The sequence below is a fragment of the Triturus cristatus genome, chromosome 10 (assembly GCF_964204655.1).
Source record: "Triturus cristatus chromosome 10, aTriCri1.1, whole genome shotgun sequence".
Classification (NCBI taxonomy): Eukaryota; Metazoa; Chordata; class Amphibia; order Caudata; family Salamandridae; genus Triturus; species Triturus cristatus.
In genome coordinates this window covers 887834817-887856782 of record NC_140593.1, presented here as the reverse complement: position 1 = coordinate 887856782, position 21966 = coordinate 887834817, and the positions used below count along the sequence as shown (strand labels likewise).

General features: G+C 41.9%; 1 protein-coding gene across 1 annotated transcript; it reads left to right on the top strand.

The window, feature by feature from the left end:
• The first annotated feature begins 897 nt into the window (after window positions 1-897).
• Window positions 898-20293, top strand: LOC146796186 (uncharacterized). The gene is made up of 3 exons (XM_085628612.1): window positions 898-1036; window positions 13473-13540; window positions 19146-20293. Exons 2-3 carry the CDS (start codon window positions 13510-13512, stop codon window positions 20135-20137), a joined length of 1023 nt encoding a protein of 340 aa, XP_085484738.1. The 5' UTR covers window positions 898-1036; window positions 13473-13509; the 3' UTR covers window positions 20138-20293.
• The last annotated feature ends 1673 nt before the right edge of the window (window positions 20294-21966 follow it).

Below are 21966 nucleotides of genomic sequence, written 5' to 3'. Positions count from 1 at the left end.
AAAGACAGAGAAGCCGGGCCTTTGCTCGGTAGCTGGAAGAATGTTTACTTAAACTACTAGACAGGAATGCATTGGGCAGGGAGCGGAGCAGATAATTTCGAAGGTGAAATACAGCTTTTGGCAGGCAACAAGCTGATGTCAGGCACCGTGAGCCGCGCAGGGAATGAGACAAAGTTCACGGTCACAGATGCAGGCTCAGACTGGAGCTCTCAGAGGCAGAAGGCAGGAAAAGCTTGATGGCAGAATCAGGGCCTCCTTGCCTGGACTGTAAAATGGCATAAGTGAACCATATAAAGCCGGTGGCCTTTCGTACTTAGGAATGGAATATCCGGCCCCTTCATGGCGGATCTGAAAGAGAACATGTTAACGGTGGACGCACATGTATTTGCGTCTTCATAACTGGAACTGGAGGGAACATACATGTATTTATGATTCATACATGAAACCGTTGGGGTCCAAGATAGGGGACATAACTGATCATAAAAATCCATATTTCCACAAAGTAGCTGTTAGGAAATGTACTCTTTTCTGCCTCTGTAATCTACAAGGAAAATGTGTCAGGCTGTAACAGTAATTATCACTTGCTCTACCACAGTAGTAAATGTGCTTTGAAATTGTAAATCAAATATCTTTTTCTGCCTAGAATCACACCATGAGGCTGTGTGCGCACAGGAATTGTGGGCAGAGATTTAATTTGTGTTGCAGTTGTTCTGTTAGACTTGCACTTGCAGGAAAGGGGCAGCTTGTTTTATTCAACTGTGGTGGTTAGCACTCTGCACAAATCAGTAAATCACAAATGAGAGGCAAATGCTAAAACATTTGAAATTATTGAAAAGCTTAAACATTTTTTAAATGAATTAAAATTACAAAAAGGTATTTTTTTTCTGTTTCTTGCAGGTATTACTGAGCAACAGTGAAAAAAAAAATGCCTTTAAGGACAAGAAAGAGGAAAGAAAAGCAACAACAATTATATTTGGACAAAACTGGGAAAAAAAATAGGAGGAAAAGCTTGTGATGGAAAAAAGAAAAACTACTGGTAAGCAAACTAAAGTTTTCTTTAAAAAAATCTTCAAAAAAACAAAAAATGGAAAGAATAAATTAAAAACAAACAGTGTTTTATTTACAAAGCAACAACAGAGTCAACAACAAAAAACAAAAGCTAATGTACAATCAGAAGTAAGTAAAAATGATTTTTCACGAAAATTAGATTTTAAAAACATTCGTCGAAAAATGTTTCAGAGAAGAGTGATGTTAAATTTGCTAAAGGATGTGAAAAAATATAAGAAAGAAGCTAAATTTATAAAGAAAAAAAGATTTATAGAAAATATTGTAAGTAAGGCTTTGGAAATAAAAAGAAAACTTTTTATTTTAATTTTGAATGGGATGCGTAGATTAGATAAATTAGTCAATGCAATGAAGTCACAAAGCAAAAGGAAAAGAGAAGTGAAAAAAATTAACTTTTGTAAAGTGTTCTTGGGAGAATGGAAGCACAGTTCAAGTACTGAACCATTTTTTAATGAAGAGAGTTATCTTCAAAGTAATAGTTTGTTGCATGCAGTTGACACCAATGGAAGAGCATATGAAGTTAGAGATGGATGTGTGATGGAAAAGGAGAAAATGGTTCCGAGAAATGAGGAAGAAGTAATGGCTGCTGAGGCTATGGGGAGACGTCCAAAAGCCCCAGTGTACACTTGGAACTGTAGTAGTATTTGTACTGTGCGTCAGGAATCTATTGATAAATTACGTGACTTTCTAAGAGAATATAGTAAAAAGAGTGTTAAACAGAAAATTAAGGTGCTTCAAACACTAGATCCATGCAGAGTAAGAGAGATTACAGGTTTGCAAGGACACTCTCTGGCTTGTCTATCTAGAAAAGTGTGTAAAAGTGTTTTTCATCATTTTAGGATGATGGCTGTTCATCATACTGAAATGAGAAAGTTTGTGAGAATATTGTATTTTGCTAAAAGTCCAGCAGTAAAGTTGAATGAGTTGAATAATGCTCTGTTCCGTGGATCTGTATCATATGTAGTGAAGGTTACTGATGAGATTCAGTTTTGTTACTTTGGTCCAGAACAAGAAAGTGCAGAAAAGGACACAGTTAATGAGGAAAATGAGGAACAGAATGTAGAACTCATTATTACTAAAAATTTTGAGGATGAAATGACAAAATTTACTATCATCTCTAATGAAAGACCAAATATTACTTGTATTTGTTGCCGCAGAAGCCATTATAAAATTCAAACAAGGAATGTTGATCTGTATAAAAAAAGTGAAAATGAAGATAACTATAAGTGGAAAGATTTTGCAACATATATATTTCTTGAAAATTGTTTTGAATTGGGTGAAGATCAGCGTATTTGTAAATACAGTTATAACAAGTTAGAAGAAAATAGAATGCCGACCAGAGCTGTACATAATAATTTAGAATTGGATGCTATTCCTGCCGAACTTTCTGATTTAAATACATATGAGTCTATACTCATTCAATGTGTTCATCCGTTCCAGACCATAGTACGTATGGAGCCCAAAACTGGTAAATTACCTCCTTCAGATTTACTGAGAGGTTTAAAAGGAAGAGTGGTGTATTTGCCCTTGGATTTGAAAAAAAATATGGAAACTATTGATGCAGATACTTTGGAAACTGAACCATTAGTTATTCTGGTTAATGGTGTACCTACAAAGAATAAGAAGATTTGGCAGGAGCTGGTAGATGTACGGAAAGTACAAAGAGCAAATTTATATTTGAAAAGGAATAATAAATGGTATGAATCAATTTATATAGATGAAGAAGAAGAAGATTTACAAGAAGACACAGAAACACCAACTTGACAAATTGAAAAAGTGGACAAGTCAAAGGAAGAAGAAATTTATGAACATTTTAGCATACATCCTCTTCATTCAAAAGAAGTTATGGGAGACACTATTGATCTGTTTCAGATGAAGAAAGCAAAAGGAACTCCCGTGAGTGTATGGGAGAAGAGCTTGGAAGCTCGATGTTTTCCTCAGCTGTTTCCTACAGGAAAAGGTGGACGATACGATGAACGCCCAGAACAGATTCCAGCTTCTGAGTATCGGACTACAAGACTATATGCTGAAGATTCAAGGTTTCGTCAAAGTATTCCTGATTTGTTTCATCTTTTATTTGAAAGCGACTTGTCTGCATTATCTTATGCAGTAAATCACATTTTAAAAAGTGGAGTACATCTACATAATGTGTCTGCTAAGGATTTTATGGAGAAAGTGCAGCACCGAGATGATCATTTGGAAACACAACTGATCAATCTGATGGCTTGTCAGCGTGGGACAAATGAATATTGGTACCGACGCCATGGTGAATTAAAATGCATGTTACGGAATTTAGGAACTCCTACATGGTTCCTAACTCTAAGCTGTGCCGAGTACGCTTGGGATGATTTATTGGATTTTCTACGAGAGGCAAATTCAAACATTAAAAACATTGAATACAAGACAGCAGGAGAACTGTGCTCATTGGATCCGGTTAATGTTTGCAGATATTTCAATCATAGATTTGAGGCTATGATGTCCTTCATCTGCAATAAAAAAAATCCACCTCTTGGAGAAGTTGTGGATTTCTTTTGGAGAAAAGAGTACCAAGCAAGAGGTGCTCCTCATATTCATATGCTGTTGTGGATCAAGGATGCTCCAAAATTTGGAACAGATGCTGATGAAGCAGTGTTATCTTTCATTGAAGAATATGCAACATGTGCTATACCTAAAAGCACAGAAGAGAAAAAGTTAAAAGAGCAAGTTTTACGTTTCCAAAGTCATCGGTGTGGAAAATACTGTCGACGGAAGTACAAGACCAAAGATAAATTCTACACAAAGTGTCGATTTGGATTTCCTAGACCTGTTCTTTCAAAAGGAAGAGTCAACAGTTTTATGTCAGCTGTGCGACATACTATAACCAGAAAATCTCCCAAAAATACATACAACCTAAAAAGAAAAGAAGAGTCAAAATTTATAAATGACTACAACCTAGTCATTTTATCCATGTGGAATGCTAACATGGATATTCAGTATGTGGCAGACAATTCTATTGCTGTTGCTCGGTATGTCACATCTTACATCACTAAATCTGAGAAAACAGAATTGAAGGAAATGTGGGAAGAGATTTCTCACGAGAAGACTGTCAGTAAGAAGCTGTACAGTTTCAGTTTAAAGATGTTATCGCATCGAGAAATTGGATCCTACGAATGCTCAGATAGGTTATCATCTGCAAGTCTTTACTCGAAATCCAGAAGAATAATTTGGGTAAGCTTAGGCCTTGCAGGAATGAGAAATCGGGTACTGAAATCTGTTGGAAAAATTGAATATTTGGCCGAGAACGACCCAGAAAGTACAGATATTTTGAAAACAAATATGTTGGACACATATTACCCAAAAAGAAGTCGTCATCTTGAGAACATGTGTCTCTATGAAGTGCTGCAGAACTAAATGTTTTCACGGAAAGCCACAGAAGACATCAACAATGGAAAATATAAAGTCATTGGTGAGGAAGGATGTTTGGTGAAGCAAACAAAAGGAAGTTTGATAAATCACAGGAAGCTGAGTTGTGACACTACTGACAAAAAGGAATTTTACTACTTGGCACTTTTACAGCTGTTTAAACCATGGCGTACAGAGGACGAACTACTGGGAGAATTTCAAAGCTATGAAGATTCATTTAATGCTAGCAAAGACAGCATAGAATGCAGTACTTTAACAACTTATGTCCAAATGTTAAATGAAGAAATTGAACAGGAAGCAACAATTGCAGCTGAAGTAGCTAGAGACAGTTCTCAAGACAGTCAAAGTTCTGGAACACTCAGTCAAGATCCCCTAGGACAACCTGTTGTAGAAAATGAAGCTGCAATAGCCATGACTGAAGTAGAAACGGCTATGAATCAAGCACAGGAAGATTCAATCGACTTACTAAATCTGGAACAACAACTGAATGAAGAACAAAAACAAATTTATGAAGAAGTCAGAAAAAAAATTGATCATGGATTACTACATGAAAATAAAGAGTGCTCATGCACATCTTTTGAACCAATCAGGATGTATGTGAGTGGACAAGCTGGAACTGGTAAACGTTTCTTAATAAAAGTCATTAGAAGCTACCTACAGCAAAAAACAGCTTCTACTTTGTCTTGTGTGGTAACTGCTCCAACTGGGTTAGCAGCCTATAACATTAAAGGAATTACTCTCCATCGCTTGCTAATGTTACCAGTGGAGCATGAGAACAAAATAGAATACCACAAGCTAACTGGAGAAGCATGCTTCGAAGTTTCAAGAGTGTTGAAGAAGATGCAAGTTCTCATTATTGATGAGGTGAGCATGGTTTCAAACTTAATGCTTGCCTTTGTGCATTTAAGAATGCAACAAATTCTTAAGAGAGACTATGACGTGTTATTTGGACGTCATCGTTTTTGGAGATCTTTTACAGCTCACTCCAGTTAAAGGACAACCAGTGTTTAATACTGTGACACATGAAGACACAAAGAAGTCATTAGGAAGCATTGGTAATGCGAATATTTGGTCGTTCTTTGAGTACAAAGAACTCACTACCAATATGAGACAAGCAAACGACGAAGATTATGCAAGTATTCTGAAAGATATCAGAATTGGACTACTCACAGAAGTTGGCAAAAAAGCATTACAGAGTAGGATGCTACATAATTTATTTCCAAATGAAGAAATAGTTGCAGAGAAAATATACAAGAACATTGCTGAAAAAAATACTGTAATCTGCTTAATGCCAACACTACGTGAATGCTCGATATTCAATGAGGAACTTTTGAAATTGGAAAAGGAAGAGATTAAGAAAATTGAAGTAGTGGACAAAATTCAGCATGAAGGAATTACTATTACATTAACAGGCAAACTGAAAAATAAATTGGATTCTCTAGAGAAGAACATTTCAAAAACAGCTGGATTAGAAAAAAAACTATATGTTTGCATGAACTGTCGAGCAATTTTAAGGAGAAATTTGGATGTAGAAAAAGGTTTAGTGAGTGGAGCTATGGGAAGAGTTGTGGGTTTTGTTAATTATCAGAAAAAAGAAGGAATTGAATGTTTAAAAATAAAATTTGATCAGATAGAAGAAGTTAAAGACATTTGTCGTTGTTCAGTTCGTTTCATGCTTGTGAAAGACTTATATGCACGTAGGAAGCAGAACTGCCATATAAAGCTGTCTTTCTGCTTCCTGCTCCTCTGCCTCTCAAGAGTGTCCTCTTCACTCTCTGAAGATGGTTGCTGTTCAGCCATTGTCTCTCAACAACAGAATAGCTCCTTCTCCAAAGGAATCAGAACTAATGATGAGGGGAGTAGGTGTGGTTTGGGAAGAATCTAGAACTGAAAGTACTTCAAACCAATCAAAAGTGATGATTCTTGATCACATGACTTGCCATCAGGGGATTGGGTGTGGTGTTGAAACAATCAGAAACTGAAAGTAATGAAAACCAATTAGAAGTGTTGTTTTATTAAGCATATAACCCGAGGTGCGCGCACTGCGCAAGCTCCGAGCGCGCACCTTATGATTACGCATGCGCGAAAGCGTAGGAGCGCATGTGCATACGTCATATGCGCGTACGTAACGCGCAAACGTTGAACACGCGTATATGCGAACGTTATTGCGCATAATTTAAGCGTATGCGGAAGTGAACCGCGTGGAGCGCGTACGACGCACGCACGCATGCGTACGTACGTACGCATACGTACTGGGTGCGCGCTCCCAGCGCGCACTATTACGTATACATGCGTACGTAAATAACGTACGTCAGTATTCATAAAAACTTACGAAAACGTACTAGGAGCGCGCTCAGAGCGCGCACCCGAAGAATTTATATTAAAAAAAAAAATGGTGAAAAATTAATTGCAAAAATTAAATAAACTTTTCAACTTTATCCTAATTGAAATTTTAAAAAAAGAGCAAAAACAAATAAAAGGATACAGATAATATATAAATGAATACATAGGAATTTTATTATTATTATAAAAAAAAAATATTTAATTAAAAAAATCAAAAATTAGCATTTAAAAAACCGTACAAATTCACTGAAAAAACCAAAGGTTTCACACACGTTATAGTTAGGAATTAGCATTTAAAAAACCTTGCAAATTCACTGAAAAAACCATAGGTTTCACACATGTTATACTTAGCTGGACATTTCTCTCATACAAAACCATTGAAATTCCCCCGTTATAGTTAGTTTAGCTAACTATAACTCGCGCGCCCGCAATGCACTGCTGATTACGTCACATATTACATCACTCATGACATGGTCAGTGACATCACTCATGACATCACTGATGACATCTCAAATGACATCACTCATGCGCGCGCGATTCTGATTGGCTGTTAGATCTTAGTAAACATTCGAATCGGTCGAAACCAGGAAGCGGCGGCCGCCATTTTCTCTCTCGCACTCTGAGGGGGGGAGGAAAAACAAAGGTGGAAAACATTTAAAGGGGCTGGTTAGACAGCTCCTAACTACCTATTCTTGATTAAGGTGTCCCAAAAGAACCCCCAAGGCAAAAAATGAAATTTAAAATTTTTTTGAAAAAACGGCGATTACGCTTACCGTACGCGTACGGTAAAAATTAATTATAAAAAAAAAAGTATCCACATTTTCCCCCACCCCGTGTGCAAATGGTGCCCGTAGGGCACCTTTTGTGCAGTGCATATCTGTAATAATGAACATTTAATCTTTAACATTTCACAACGAAGCGCATAATATGTCCTCCGTGTGCGGACGGTGCACGAAGCGCATCGTGCGTACATGGCCCATCCAGCGTAACGTGGGCATGCAGTGCGCGTAGCGCACCGCGTGCCCACCGTGCGTGCACGGCACTAACTGCGTAAAGTGGGTGCGCGAAGCGCACCGCGTGCTCACTGTGCGCGCACGGTGCGCGAAGCGCACCGTGCGCGCACGGAACGAACTGCGTTAAGTGGGCGTGCACGCCACGAACGGCGTAAAGTAACTTAGCATTTAAAAAAACGTACAAATTCACTGAAAAAACCATAGGTTTCACACACGTTATAGTTAGGAATTAGCATTTAAAAAACCTTGCAAATTCAATGAAAAAACCATAGGTTTCACACATGTTATAGTTAGCTGGACATTTTACTCATAAAAAACCAATGAAATTCCCCCGTTATAGTTAGTGCAGGCAACTATAACTCATGCGACCGCAATCCTCTGCTGATGACATATGTGTCTTTATGAAAAAAAAATATTTGTAATATATGTATAGCTAAAATTTAATGGAAGAAGACATGGGCAAATAAGTGTCTAAATACAGTATTAGCATCAGCAGAGGATTGCGGTCGCGTGAATTATAGTTGCCTGCACTAACTATAACGGGGGAATTTCATTGGTTTTTTATGAGTAAAATGTCCAGCTAACTATAACATGTGTGAAACCTATGGTTTTTTCATTGAATATATATATATATATATATATATCCACACCCAAAGAGAAAGTTCTCCGTGCGCTCTCAGTAATAAACAGGTGAGACAACGTTATCAATATCCAAGAGTTTAATTCACACTACGCGTTTCGGCGACAAGCCTTGATCACGTGTGAACGTGTGTAACCCCACAGTCCTAATAAAGCATTAAAGTTACGCTGTCATCACGTAAGACAGAGCTAGAGCAGCGGCCATCTTAGAGTGGTACAAACACTATGGGTACATAGGAAAACATTGCAAATTCAAATGAAAAATAGAAAATAAATTGATAAATCAATGTTGCAATGTGACGTGTCTGCACAAATGCGGATAACGCATTGAAGTTACGCTGTCAATACAACGAAATGAGTTGGAGCCAGGGCAGCGGCCATTTTAGAGTGGTAAAAAACACTAATGGTACATATTAAAACATTGCATACTCGGAATTGAAGTACAAGATTGAAACAATTGATACACGATGTAGTGATGCAATGTGAGTTGTCTCCACAAGTGCGGAACAACCCTATGGCTGCACTGCTGGACCGAAGGAAAAGTAGGGTAATACTAATGTTAATGGAAACGGTGGTTGCCATGGCAATGGTGCCCCCAACAAAAGACACGAGAAATGCGTGAGCTAAAGACAGGGGTCAGGTGAATAGCAATCAACGGGCAAGTGCCCAGGCAACTACCCACTAATGTTAAGATTAGCGCTGAATAACGCTAAATAACGGGGACAGACACAATATACTGCAATAGTAGTAGCTCTACAGACATAAAATGTGTACGTGATGACTATAATCATAGGACTTATCTTGGCCAATGAGCGTGCCCATAGTGGAAAGGTTTGAAGTGATGAGCAAGTGAAGAGTGAACTCGTGGAGTGAAAGGGTAGGATGCCCGTGCCGGTGAATCAAAGTGAAGGGCTCCTTCCTTCTCTCCTGTAAATAATACAAAAATGAACATGTCAGTGCAACGAATAACATAGCTCATAGGGTTAACAGTAAACAAAATATTAAGTAGTATAGCATACACATCGAAAAGGAGACTATAAAAAGACAAAACTGCCTGATAAGGTTATACAAGGGTGAGCATAAAAACACATGGTATGCTGGACGGGTAAGGGAGCAATTAAGACATAAAATATACTTATGTGATTCCTCATTATTTAAGGTGGATTGACATTTCCTCATCCATGTTCAATCCCCCTGGGCTCTTTGTTTGAAAGTCAATAATATATCTAGATTCACGTTGTCTGAGGTGAAGAGTTCTGTCACCACCTCTGGGATTCCTAGGTATATGTTCCAAAATGCAGTAACTCATGTCATTAATGTTGGAACCATGTTTGGAGAAAAAGTGACGGGCAACCGGGTATTTGGGGTCATTATTGGTAATGGCCCTTAGATGTTCCATCACTCTCTTTTTAGCAGGACATGTGGTACTCCCTATGTACCAAAGTCCGCACGTGCACTCAATGGCATAAATCACGAAACAGGTACTACATGTGAGAAATTGCGTGATTTTCTTGGACACCCCTCCATATGTCAAATTGTCTTTAAAGGTACTGTTCCTGCAAGCTTTACAATGGCCACATGGAAAAAATCCCATGAGGCCATGGCCAGTATTGGTGGTGTGGTCAGTGATATCATTTCTGACTACTATGTCCCTGATGTTCTTATTCCTTCTGTAGGTGATACTGGGCCTGTCAGGAACCAGATTGCCAACCACCCCATCTGGTTTAAGAATGTCCCAATGTTTAGCGAAAATACGTTGGATTTTATGTGCATCAGAATTGTATGTGAGGATCACCCGGACCACATCTGAGGTATCATCGGTGGTACTTTCTACTCTGTCTTTCAGGGTGTCTACCCTATCAATCCCTTCCGCGCGTTCTTTCGCTTTTCTCAAAACCCAATTGGGATAGCCTCTAGCTTGGAACCGGCTGACAATGTTATCCCTCTCTGTATTGTATGAATCGGGATTGTTGCAATTTCTCTTTGCCCTCAGCAGCTCCCCGTAGGGTATACTCCATTTGAGAGTATCGGGGTGGCTGCTGAGGGCATGCAAGATGCTATTTCCCGCTGTAGCTTTCCGAAAAAGAGTAGTGCATATTTTGTTCTCCACTACCTCCAGTCCTACGTCAAGAAAGTCTGTTTTGGTGTCATTGATGCTCCCAGACAGAACAATGTTGTAACTATTGGTATTCAGTTTCGAGATAAATTCCTCAGCTTCACCTCTGGTACCATTCCAGACGATGAACAAGTCATCAATGTAGCGACGCCACATGACAACTTTACTGAAATCGGTTTCCAGGGTCCTGCTGGCTGTTATTTCTTGCTCCCAGAAGCCCATGAATAGATTGGCGAAACTGGGAGCAAAGCAGGAACCCATGGCAGTACCGTTAACCTGCCTGTAGAGGGCGCCATTGAAAGAGAAAATGTTATTTTTGAGACAAAAATCGATCATTTCCATAATCATATGGCTGTGTTCCCTGTATCTGATCGGTCTCTGCCTCAAAAAGTACTCGCAGGCTTCCATCCCCTGTTGGTGATTGATTATTGTGTACAGGGACTGGACATCCAGCACGACAAAGAGGTAGGTGGGCTCCCAGGTCAATTCCTCAATTTTGCCAAGAAAGTCTTTAGTATCCCTCAAATAACTATATATATATATTCACTGAAAAAACCATAGGTTTCACAAACGTTATAGTTAGGAATTAGCATTTAAAAAACCTTGCAAATTCAGTGAAAAAACCATAGGTTTCACACATGCTATAGTTAGCTGGAGATTTTACTCATAAAAAACCAATGAAATTCCCCCGTTATAGTTAGTGCAGGCAACTATAACTCACGCGACCGCAATCCTCTGCTGATGCTAATACTGTATTTAGACACTTATTTGCCCATGTCTTCTTCCATTAAATTTTAGCTATACATATATTACAAATATTTTTTTTTCATAAAGACACATATGTCATCAGCAGAGGATTGCGGTCGCGTGAGTTATAGTTGCCTGCACTAACTATAACGGGGGAATTTCATTGGTTTTTTATGAGTAAAATCTCCAGCTAACTATAGCATGTGTGAAACCTATGGTTTTTTCACTGAATTTGCAAGGTTTTTTAAATGCTAATTCCTAACTATAACGTGTGTGAAACCTATGGTTTTTTCAGTGAATTTGTACGGTTTTTTAAATGCTAAGTACCTTTACGCCGTTCGTGGCGTGCGCACCCACTTAACGCAGTTCGTTCCGTGCGTGCACGGTGCGCTTCGCGCACCGTGCGCGCACAGTGAGCATGCGGTGCGCTTCACGCACCGCGCGCCCACTTTACGCAGTCACTGCCGTGCACGCACGGTGGGCACGTGGTGCGCTATGCGCACCGCGTGCCCACGTTACGCTGGATGGGCCATGTACGCACGATGCGCTTCGCGCACCGTCCGCACATAGAGGACATATTATGCGCTTCATTGTGAGAGGTAATATTTTAAATGTTCCGTGGACGATTATGCCATGCACAAAAGGTGCCCTTTTGAAACCTTTTGCACACGGGGTGGGGAAAGTGTGGATACTTTTTTTTTTTTAAATAATTTTTACCGTACGCGTACGGTAAGCGTAATCGGCGTTTTTTCGAAAAAAAATAACATTGAATTTTTGTCATTCGGGGTTCTTTTGGGACACCTTAATCAAGGCTAGGTGGTTAGGAGCTGTATAAACAGCCCCTTTACATGTTTTTTGCCTTTGTTTTTCCTCCCCCCCTCAGAGTGCGAGAGAGAAAATGGCGGCCGCCGCTTCCTGGTTTAGACCGATTCGAATGTTTACTAAGATCTAACAGCCAATCAGAATCGCGCTCGCGCACGGCACCGTACACGTACGGTAAGCTTACCGTAAGCGCACCGTAAGCGCACCGTAAGCTGCCACAGATATATATATTGATTTAAATGCTATTTTCTCAGGATCTACTGAACAGATTTACACCAGACCTACAAAAGGCACTTCCTTGACCTGTAGACTACCTCTCTGCCAAATTTCAAGTAACTCTGTTCAGCCGTTCGGGCTGTAGCTGTGTCTAAAGGTCCTATGGAAAAATGCATGGGAAAAACATGTTTTGGGACCCCCCTTTTTTCTCAGCCCCCGCTTGACGAATCCCCCCGTGACTTTCAGGGTAGGAGCGGAGCATAGCGCCCCATTAGTTTTGAAAATTTCGCGAGGATTCGTCGACCGGCGCCAAAGTTATTCCAAATAGAATGTTGCGGATTTCCTATGGTAAGAGGGTCCTAACTATAACTACCTACTGGCGACCGCCAGTAGGTAATATATATATATATAATACAGTTTCAGACACATACAACACTCTCACTCCAATTTCATTCCATATTTCATGTGGATCCCTGTTAACATTAAGGTACAAACACCACAGCTATATTGTCATGTAAAAAAATAGATAATATTCTCTTGACCTTTTATTCATATATCAGATCTCATTCTAAAACCAATAAACAATTTGTATGTCAGTAGACATTCATAAAATGTATAAAAATACAGGTTAAAACTCCATACTTGTAAGCACCTTCTAGAAAGGGAGGTGGGGCCTTTATAAAAAAAAAAAAAACAGTACATTACAAAACACATAGACTGGGAGAATAAAATAGACAACAACACATGTTTTTACTGTCACCAATCTTTTTGGGTCATTGTTTGCATAACAAAATATCTCCAAATCATTAATGTCTACAGTGTTCTTACAATACCCTCCAGATTGGTATCAAATTCAACATTGACGCATTTCGGTAGATACCTGATTTTTAGGCCCCCTTCTTCAGGATAGATACATTTTCTACCACACTTTATAATAAAAACAAATACGCTTTCCCAACCTGCTGATGTGCATGCCGTGTGGTCAAGTATTTTTAGGTCGAGCATCAGCGTGCATGTGCTGTCTGCAAGACCTGTTGTCATGAATAAAACCACTCCATTCCCACCCCCTGCTTACCGTTGGCTCATTCCGGCGTCATTCTTCTTTGTAGCCTCCTGTTTCGTTCTGCCAGATGATACCTCCCTTCTATGAAGCCTTCCTTTCAGCTGAGGAGCACCGGTAAAGTACAGTGTACATAGGCATGCCTTTTTCATTTCCTGTTTGGAGAGAAAAAAAAACATATTGATTGATTTTTCCTTCATTGCTTGTTTTTTATTTGTCTTTCCCTTCCCCCATCCCGCCGGGATTGCTTTTTTTATTTTTTTTATTTAAATTAGTAGATCTCGTGATTTGTGTATTTAGATTAGTAGATTATGTGATGTGCTAAGAATCACAGAACGTTGAGCCAATGCCGAGGCTTGAACTCTGGTCTCCAGCTCCCGAGACTGACTACGGGCTCCTTCTGTAAAGCTGCCTTGTTGGCTCCTCGTACACTCAAACAGATCGAAGAACGGCAGCTCCAGTTACAGCTGCTCCCTTTCCGTGCTCCCTGATGCATTTCCCCTTGCTGGCCGAGAGTTGGTTGCAGTGCCAACGAGGAGGCTACAACTCTAGATGACAGCGAGCTGTGCGCTCAACCCCTTGCAGTGTGACTAAGGCTCGGTTGCTCTTCAGCTTCCGCAGTGTTTTGAACATTTTCTCTCAGTAAACTTTGCTGCCTTTTGTTCAAAGTTGAACGGAGGGCTTACTTTGCTTCCGAGCACCTGAAACAATGAGAACTGCCGAATCAAAGGTATGGTTTGTACCCCCTTTGCGCCTGACAGAACTTTGTGTATTGCTCTCATGAAGCACTTAAATGTTTCACACCTGTAACTGTCGTGGTACACGTATATAGCTAATCAGTTGGTAGGGAGTAAGAAGGATACGTGATCCAGTCACCTTCCAATTAATAGTTTATTAGCAAAAAAGAGAGTGGATCACTTGAACCTGTTATCCAGGGTTTGGTGGTTATTCGGCCGTTCCTTAAAAAACCCTCATTCACGTTTTTAGGTGGATTGTATGGCTGTATATCTTGGTTCTCCGCCTCGATAACGTGACTGCATCATCATCGGGTTTAGTATTGTGCTACCTCCACCTGGAGGAAAACCACTGGATATTTCAGTAGTGATCAGAGATCAAAATTGGACAGAGTGCTCATGTGTCGTGAATTAGTGAAAGTTACAAAGGATGTTTTCTCATGCTACCTAGACTTTAATCTTTATTGTTGTCTGGTGCATGGAAAAAGAATAAAAATGGGGGAAATTGTACAGAAAGGGCAGTTAATGTGTCCGCTGTACAGTCAGTCCAATGGGTGGGTCGACATGTTTCAGCTCTTTATGTGCCCAACAGGGTCAGGTGAGCTTTCATCAGGACCAGGGGGTGTTGTCTTAAAGAGGGATATTGTCCACTTTAAAAGTGAGGAGTTCGGAATATTCTTCACTGATCTCCTAGTGAAAGGTTAATACCTTAAAAGCTCCGATTTAGGGCTTCCTAGGAAGAATGGCAGTGTAGTCGGGCGGGATTTCCGCTCTGCACGACTTGTGCTGACGCTGTCTTCCTGCATCAAGCATCTCTGATCACTACTGAAATATCCAGTGGTTTTCCTCCAGGTGGAGGTAGCACAATACTAAACCCGATGATGATGCAGTCACGTTATCGAGGCGGAGAACCAAGATATACCGCCATACAATCCACCTAAAACGTGAATGAGGGTTTTTTAAGGAACGGCCGAATAACCACCAAACCCTGGATAACAGGTTCAAGTGATCCACTCTCTTTTTTGATAATAAAGTGGTACACGTATGACATACTCACACTCTTTCATGTTCCAACAAACAGCAAACAAGAGACGGGTACAGATAAGCAGGCATTGAATACCCCTGGTCAGTGATGTAGCGCCAAAAGAGTTTGAAATTTGTAGGGGTGCATCATATTCACTGTTAGTTGGCACCCGCATATAATCAATGTACACTCAGGTGTTGTGTGAAATATATTAAGAAATGTATAAGCTATATTGATTTAATATAGCCGTGTTAGAAATGTGCATACGTATTGTGAATGTATTCAGTAAAATACATAGGGCCATATGTAGGTAATATTTATTTACCGATTCATAAATACCGAATTTTACCGAATCGGTATTTATGAATCGGTAAGTTATATGTAGGTAAACAATCGGTAATAATTACCGATTCGGTAACAATCGGTATTCAAGAATCGGAATTTACTGAATCGGTAAATACCGAAGTGGTATTTACCGATTCGGTAAATACCGAGGTGGTATTTACCGAATCGGTAAATACAGAATCGTTAATTACCGAATCGGGAATTCAAATAATGTCACTGAAAGTGCATTTACGGTACTAGGTGACCTGAATTTTCATTTGGACCAATTCCATCTAACTGACACGGTCACCCTAACCTCTGGTTTGGAAACATTCGGGTTAAAACAAAGGGTCACTTCCCCCACTCATCTAGCTGGCCACATTTTGGATCCCATATTTTCCAATTTAGAAGGCCTACAGATAACTAATATATTACCTTTGCCATGGACCGACCATCATGTTATTTTGGCCATTATCACCATTAAAACTTCTTGTGATAACAAATCCACTCCTATCCCCCAAAAGCCTTTTAAAGATTGGAAAAACATCAATTGGGATGAACTAAGATCAAAACTAGATCATACCTGCCCAGTACTTTCTGCTGACCCCAACTCAGCATTACTTCAATTCTACTCTTGGCTGGGTCTGGCCACGAATCAATCAGCCCCGACTAAAGAATTATCTAAAAATAGATCCAAACCCACCGCTCCTTGGTACAATGAAGAATTAAGGGCACAAAAGCAAATTAACCGGAATAAGGAGAGACTATGGAGGAAAACTTATGATATAGCAAGCAAAGCAACCTATAAGGAATCACTGGCACTCTATAAAGCCATGATCACAAAGGCAAAAAAAGACTACTTTACTGACCAAATTCAAAAATCCCAAAATTCCAGTAGACGATTGTATCAAATTACAAAATCTCTGTCAGGCAATTCCCCTGATCTCACTCCCCCCCGTCACAGTCACTATGTGACTCTTTAGCCTCTTTTTTCTTTACCAAAGTTGACGATATCTATCAGGCATTCTCGGCAAACTCACTCACCAGGACAATCAATTCCTTCCTTTTACCTTCAGCCAACACGTTCCTCAGTTTTCAACCAGTTGCAATGAACCAAATCAAAATCATAGTGTCCACCATTAAATCAGGATCGGCCCTGGACCCTTGTCCACTCTCAGTGCTTCTGCCAGTAATGGAATCCATCATTCCAACACTCACCCAAGTATGTAACTCAATTCTACTTGCTGGCACTTATCCAGACCCCTTAAAAAATACCCTACTAAAACCCTTGTTAAAAAAACCTTCCCTGGATAAAAATGAGCTAAAAAACTACAGGCCTATTGCGAGTCTCCCGTTTGTGGCTAAGGTGATTGAAAAAGCCATGAATATTCAGATCTCTGAATTCATTGAGACACACCATCTCCTGGATGACACGCAATTTGGATTCCGGAAATACCATGGGACAGAGACAGCCTTGATTAAGGCTGCCGATGATATCAGGGTAATCCGGGATCAGGGGGGAACAGCCATCCTGGTAATGTTGGATTTATCAGCGGCCTTCGACACGGTTGACCACACAACTCTGGTCAATCGTGTCGAGGGATTTGGTATCTGCCACTCCGCTAAAAATCTAATTGCCTCCTTCCTAGCCAAAAGAACGCAGGCTGTCATCTTAGGCCCTTTTCAATCGGCACAACTCTCATCTCCCTGCGGAGTTCCTCAAGGCTCATCCCTTAGTCCGACACTTTTTAATATTTATGTGTTGGACCTTGCTAAAACCATCAAAGCACACGGGATGAGCCTAACCTCCTATGCCGACGATACCCAGTTGGTACTGGCTATCAAAGGTGACGGAGATCAAATGGCTGAAAAATTTAAGAAGGAACTCATTGATATAGGAGAATGGATGGCCACCAATTGTCTTAAATTAAACTCAGATAAAACTGAGGTGGTCATATTTGGACCTCTCCTCCCAGCCTGGCCATCAAGTTGGTGGCCAGATGCCTTCGGTACCCCTCCTACTCCAACCGCTAAAGTTAGGAACCTCGGTATCATCTTCGATGAAGGTTTACACTTCATGGATCACGCTAATAAAACAGTCTCCACAGCACAACTAAAATTAAAGATGATTAGAAAAATTCGACCTTTTCTCCCGGAGTCTGCCATCAAAACTCTGGTCACTTCCTTAGTATTTTCTGCTCTGGATTACTGCAACGGCCTCTTTCTTAACGCTCAATCCAGAGTAATAGTCAAACTACAAACTATCCAGAACGCAGCAGCACGCCTGCTCTCAGGAAAAACAAAATATGAATCAATATCAAGAAGCATAAAGGATTACCACTGGCTCACTGTTCGAAATAGAATTCATTTCAAGTCCCTTTGTATCGTTTTTAAGGCGCTCAATAATCAAGGACCTCACTTTTTGAAAGAGCAGCTGCAATTGTACAAACCGAGCAGAACGCTACGTTCAGCCACTCTCGGCCAATTGGTCATTCCTCGTACAAAGACGGTATCCTGGGGTGATCGACGCTTCTTGGTGGCAGCCCCAAAGCTCTGGAACACTCTACCCCTAAACATCAGACAGAGCCCTTCCCTCTTTCACTTTCGTAAGATCTTAAAAACCTGGTTGTTCGATCAATGATTCCCCATTCCCATGTTTCTCATCATAATTAACTGGTTTCTTAGCGCCAAGACACCCTAGGGTATATGTTGCGCTTTATAAATATCAAATAAATAAAAATAAAATAAATAAATAAATACACATGACTTGAGGAATCAGCCAATCCTGTGCAAACCAAACCCCACCCAACCAGGAAGTGGCCACACCCAGGCAGGTGCACACAATCAATAGACTTTGGAGAGGCTGGGAGTGCAGAGGAGAGGAACAGAGCAACTGCCTGATTCAGCACAGGAAACTGCAGCAATGGCCAGCCAGGACACAGAGAGGGATGGAGGGGAGAGGAAGAGAAAGCTGAAATTCAGCCAAAAGGAACTGCAGGTACTGGTGGAGGAGGTGGTAAAGCAGCACCAGAAGCTTTTTGGCAAACAGTCACTGCAAGTGCCTGAATCGGAGAAACGTAAAATCTGGCTGGGAATCCAGGCGCAGGTCAATGCAATCGGAGTGACCCCCAGGGACATAGACGTGCTGAAAAAGCGGTGGTACGACCTACGTATCGTCACGAAGAGGAAGATGGGGGAACTTCAGAAAGAGGCCAGCCGGACAGGAGGGGGAAGGAACAGGGCACCTGCCCTTACAGAACTGGAGGAGCTGGTGGAGTCCACAATAGAGCCCGAGAGTGTCGTGGGGATTGGGGATGCCGACAGCTCTGCCAGAGCGCCACCAAACAAGGTAAGACGCATGCACAGCAATGTGTCCCCCCCTACCCCTATCCCAACTCCCCAATTGGGCAATGAGTATCCCACTCCAGTCCATGTGTTAGTGCATACTAGCAATGCATTATGGGAGATGTAGTCTGGGAAACCCCAACCATGAACTGAATAGCACAGAACAACAAGGCATGTCACACATATTAGAGAAAAGCAGGCAGAGGACAATGAGAGAGTGTTTCAGAAATGTATTGTGATGCTAGCAATACAGGGCTTCAGGTACACTGAGCTGATGTTGCATTTCTGTCCACAGATGATACATTGCGCAGGACTGCACATGCAACGGGAGAGAGGGCACACCGGACAGACAGCTCAGGGAAGGCCAGCACAAGTTCTGCCCAGAGATCAGCACCACATGCAGCCTCACCACCACAGCCAGCATCACCACCACAGTCAGCATCACCACCACAGCCAGCATCACCACTACAGCCAGCATCACCACTCATGCTGGAGTCACCTGAATCATCACCGCCTGCATTGGTGAGGTCGAGGAGGCGTGCTGCTTCCAGGTTGCAAGTGTCGGAGTCCTCATCTGACGACTGCAGGGGGCCGGAACCAACCACTGTGCCCCTGGATGGTAGCCATGCCACTGTGCCCTCCACCTCAAAGGGAGCACACACAGGTGCCAGACGTCGCCGCAGGGCTCGGGTGGAAAGTCCACCACCACAGGGTGAGAGCCATGGAGTGTTCTCGGGGCTGGAGGCCACCATGGTGAAGATACAGCGCCTACAATCAAAGGCAATGATGTCAGTGCAGCGCCAAATGCGGGGACTTCAAGCTACATTTGCTAATATGGACAGGGGCATCAGCGCTATGGCTGAGGGAATGACTGAGATGGCTGCGGGCATGCGGGACATGTCCCAGTCCGTCATGCTGCTGTGCAGAAAGTATGATGCGGACAGAGCTGCACGGTGCAGGGAACGGCAGAGAAGAGACAATCATACCAGGGCAGTCAACCTGCTGGCAACTGCCACTTCGCTGCTCTGCAGGCGCTCTGTGGCAATGCAGGAGGGCCTGACGCACTGCAGCAATGACGTCTCAAGGGGGATGGTGAGGGTCACCAGTGCACTGGAAGTGCTACTGACAAGCCAGGCGGCCACAACTGGTGCTGGGGATGCTGTGGAAAGCGTAGAAACCAGCAGCAGGAGCAGCATTACCCCCCTGTCCCAGATACACGGAGGAGCAGCAGGCGGCATGGGGCTGCCACTAGCGAGGATGCACAATCCATGGCATCCCGCACTGTAGTGCGTGGGCGCAGACAATAATGCTGCACAGTACAGCATAAGACTATTGGGTGAAGTAACCCTTGACTTGCAAGTAGTGATTGCACAATATTGAGAGGACAGGTTTTTCTGTTTGGTGTGGCGTAGTGCCGCATAATTAAACTACGTCATTACATCCAACTACTGGCTGTGCCCCCTTACTTACTCAGAAATAATTGCATGTGATCTCTGTCTGTCTCACTCTACCATCTGTTGCTGTTGCCACTCCAGCTGTGTAGGCCTCTGGCTGTGCAGACTCATCATCATTGTCCTCAAAATCAGTCAGTTCCACCTCTGCACCTCTCTTCGTGGCAAGGTTGTGCAGCATTGCACAAGTGGCAATGATCTTGCAGCAGATGATGGGTGTGCACTGGCGTGCGCCTCCGCTTTTGTGGAGGCAGCGGAACCTGGTTTTTGTGTGCCACATTGTATCGTCTCTCACTCAGGGTTGATGGGTGTAGGTAGGGAGTGAGGATGAATGACCGCACGGCATATGCACTGTCGCCTAGGTGAGTAAGAGAGAACCATCAGTCACATGCCTCAATACACAATAATTTGCACTAAGTATTAGGGAGCCTCACAGTGATTTACCTAGCAGGTATCCTTCTCCAAATTCTCCGGCAAGCAGTCGTGTGTAGATCCCACTGTTCTGGAAGATGAAGGAGTCATGGGTGCTCCCAGGAAACTTCGCTACGATATCAGTGATAATGTTCCCTGCATCGCAGATTACCTGCACATTGATGGAGTGGGTGGACTTTCTGTTCCTGTACATGTGCTCAGTGGCTGCTGGTGGGCAGATTGGAATGTGTGTGCCATCAATACAGCCTATGACATGCAGGAACTGTGCCATCTGGTAAAAGTCTGTCTTTGTTTTCTGCAGTTCAGCCTGTGTGTTAGGGAAGCTGATGTAGTGGTGCATTCTCTGCATCATGGCATCCAGGAACTTCCTGAAGAAACGGGACAGACAACTCTGGGATACACCGCCCACCGCAGCTATCACCCCCTGGTAACTGCCAGATGCAAGTAGATGTAGGCTGCAGAGGACCTGCACATGTGGTGGTATGGCATGCGCCCTTGGTGTTGGATGGTCCAGGAGTGGGTGCAGGTCCCTTATCAGGTCCAAGATGGTTTGTGGGTGTAGCCTGTACCTTTCATGTATCTCAGCCTCAGTCTGTTGAAAGAGTGTGATGCGCTGTCTGTAAATGCGTTCCTCACGTCTCCAAAACCTCAGACCTGCTGCCTGTAGCCGTAGGCTCCTTGCAATCACATACAGAGCGGCCATGGTGTCCACGCTGTTGCATTTTGGGATTGCTTATATGCACTGTTAATGCTTACCACCTGCTTTCAATCTGTGTTAAATACCGACTCTTAATTACCGAATTTCATGGATTTCTTAAATACCGAATTTACCTACATCTCTTTTCTCTTTTTACCACTTCATGTTTACCGATTCGGAAAATATGTATTCGGTAAATATGAATCGGTAATTTAGAATTCGGTAATTATGAATCGGTATTTACCGATTCATATTTACCGAAAACTTCTTTTTGGCCTCCTACATCTCAATTGACTAAATACCGGTCGGTAACGGGATATTTACCGAATTTCGGCCGTTACCGACCGGTATTTGGCTACCTACATATGAGATAGTGATTAGTTTTTCGTGCAATGCAATGTATTAGGTTAAACGTGTAACTTGGTAAAATACTTATGTAGGTTGCTTAGTTCACCTATATGAAAGTAAAAGTACTAATGCTAAGAATGTGATTTAATAGTGTGTTTAACCAAGTAGAGGCCAGGATATACATATAT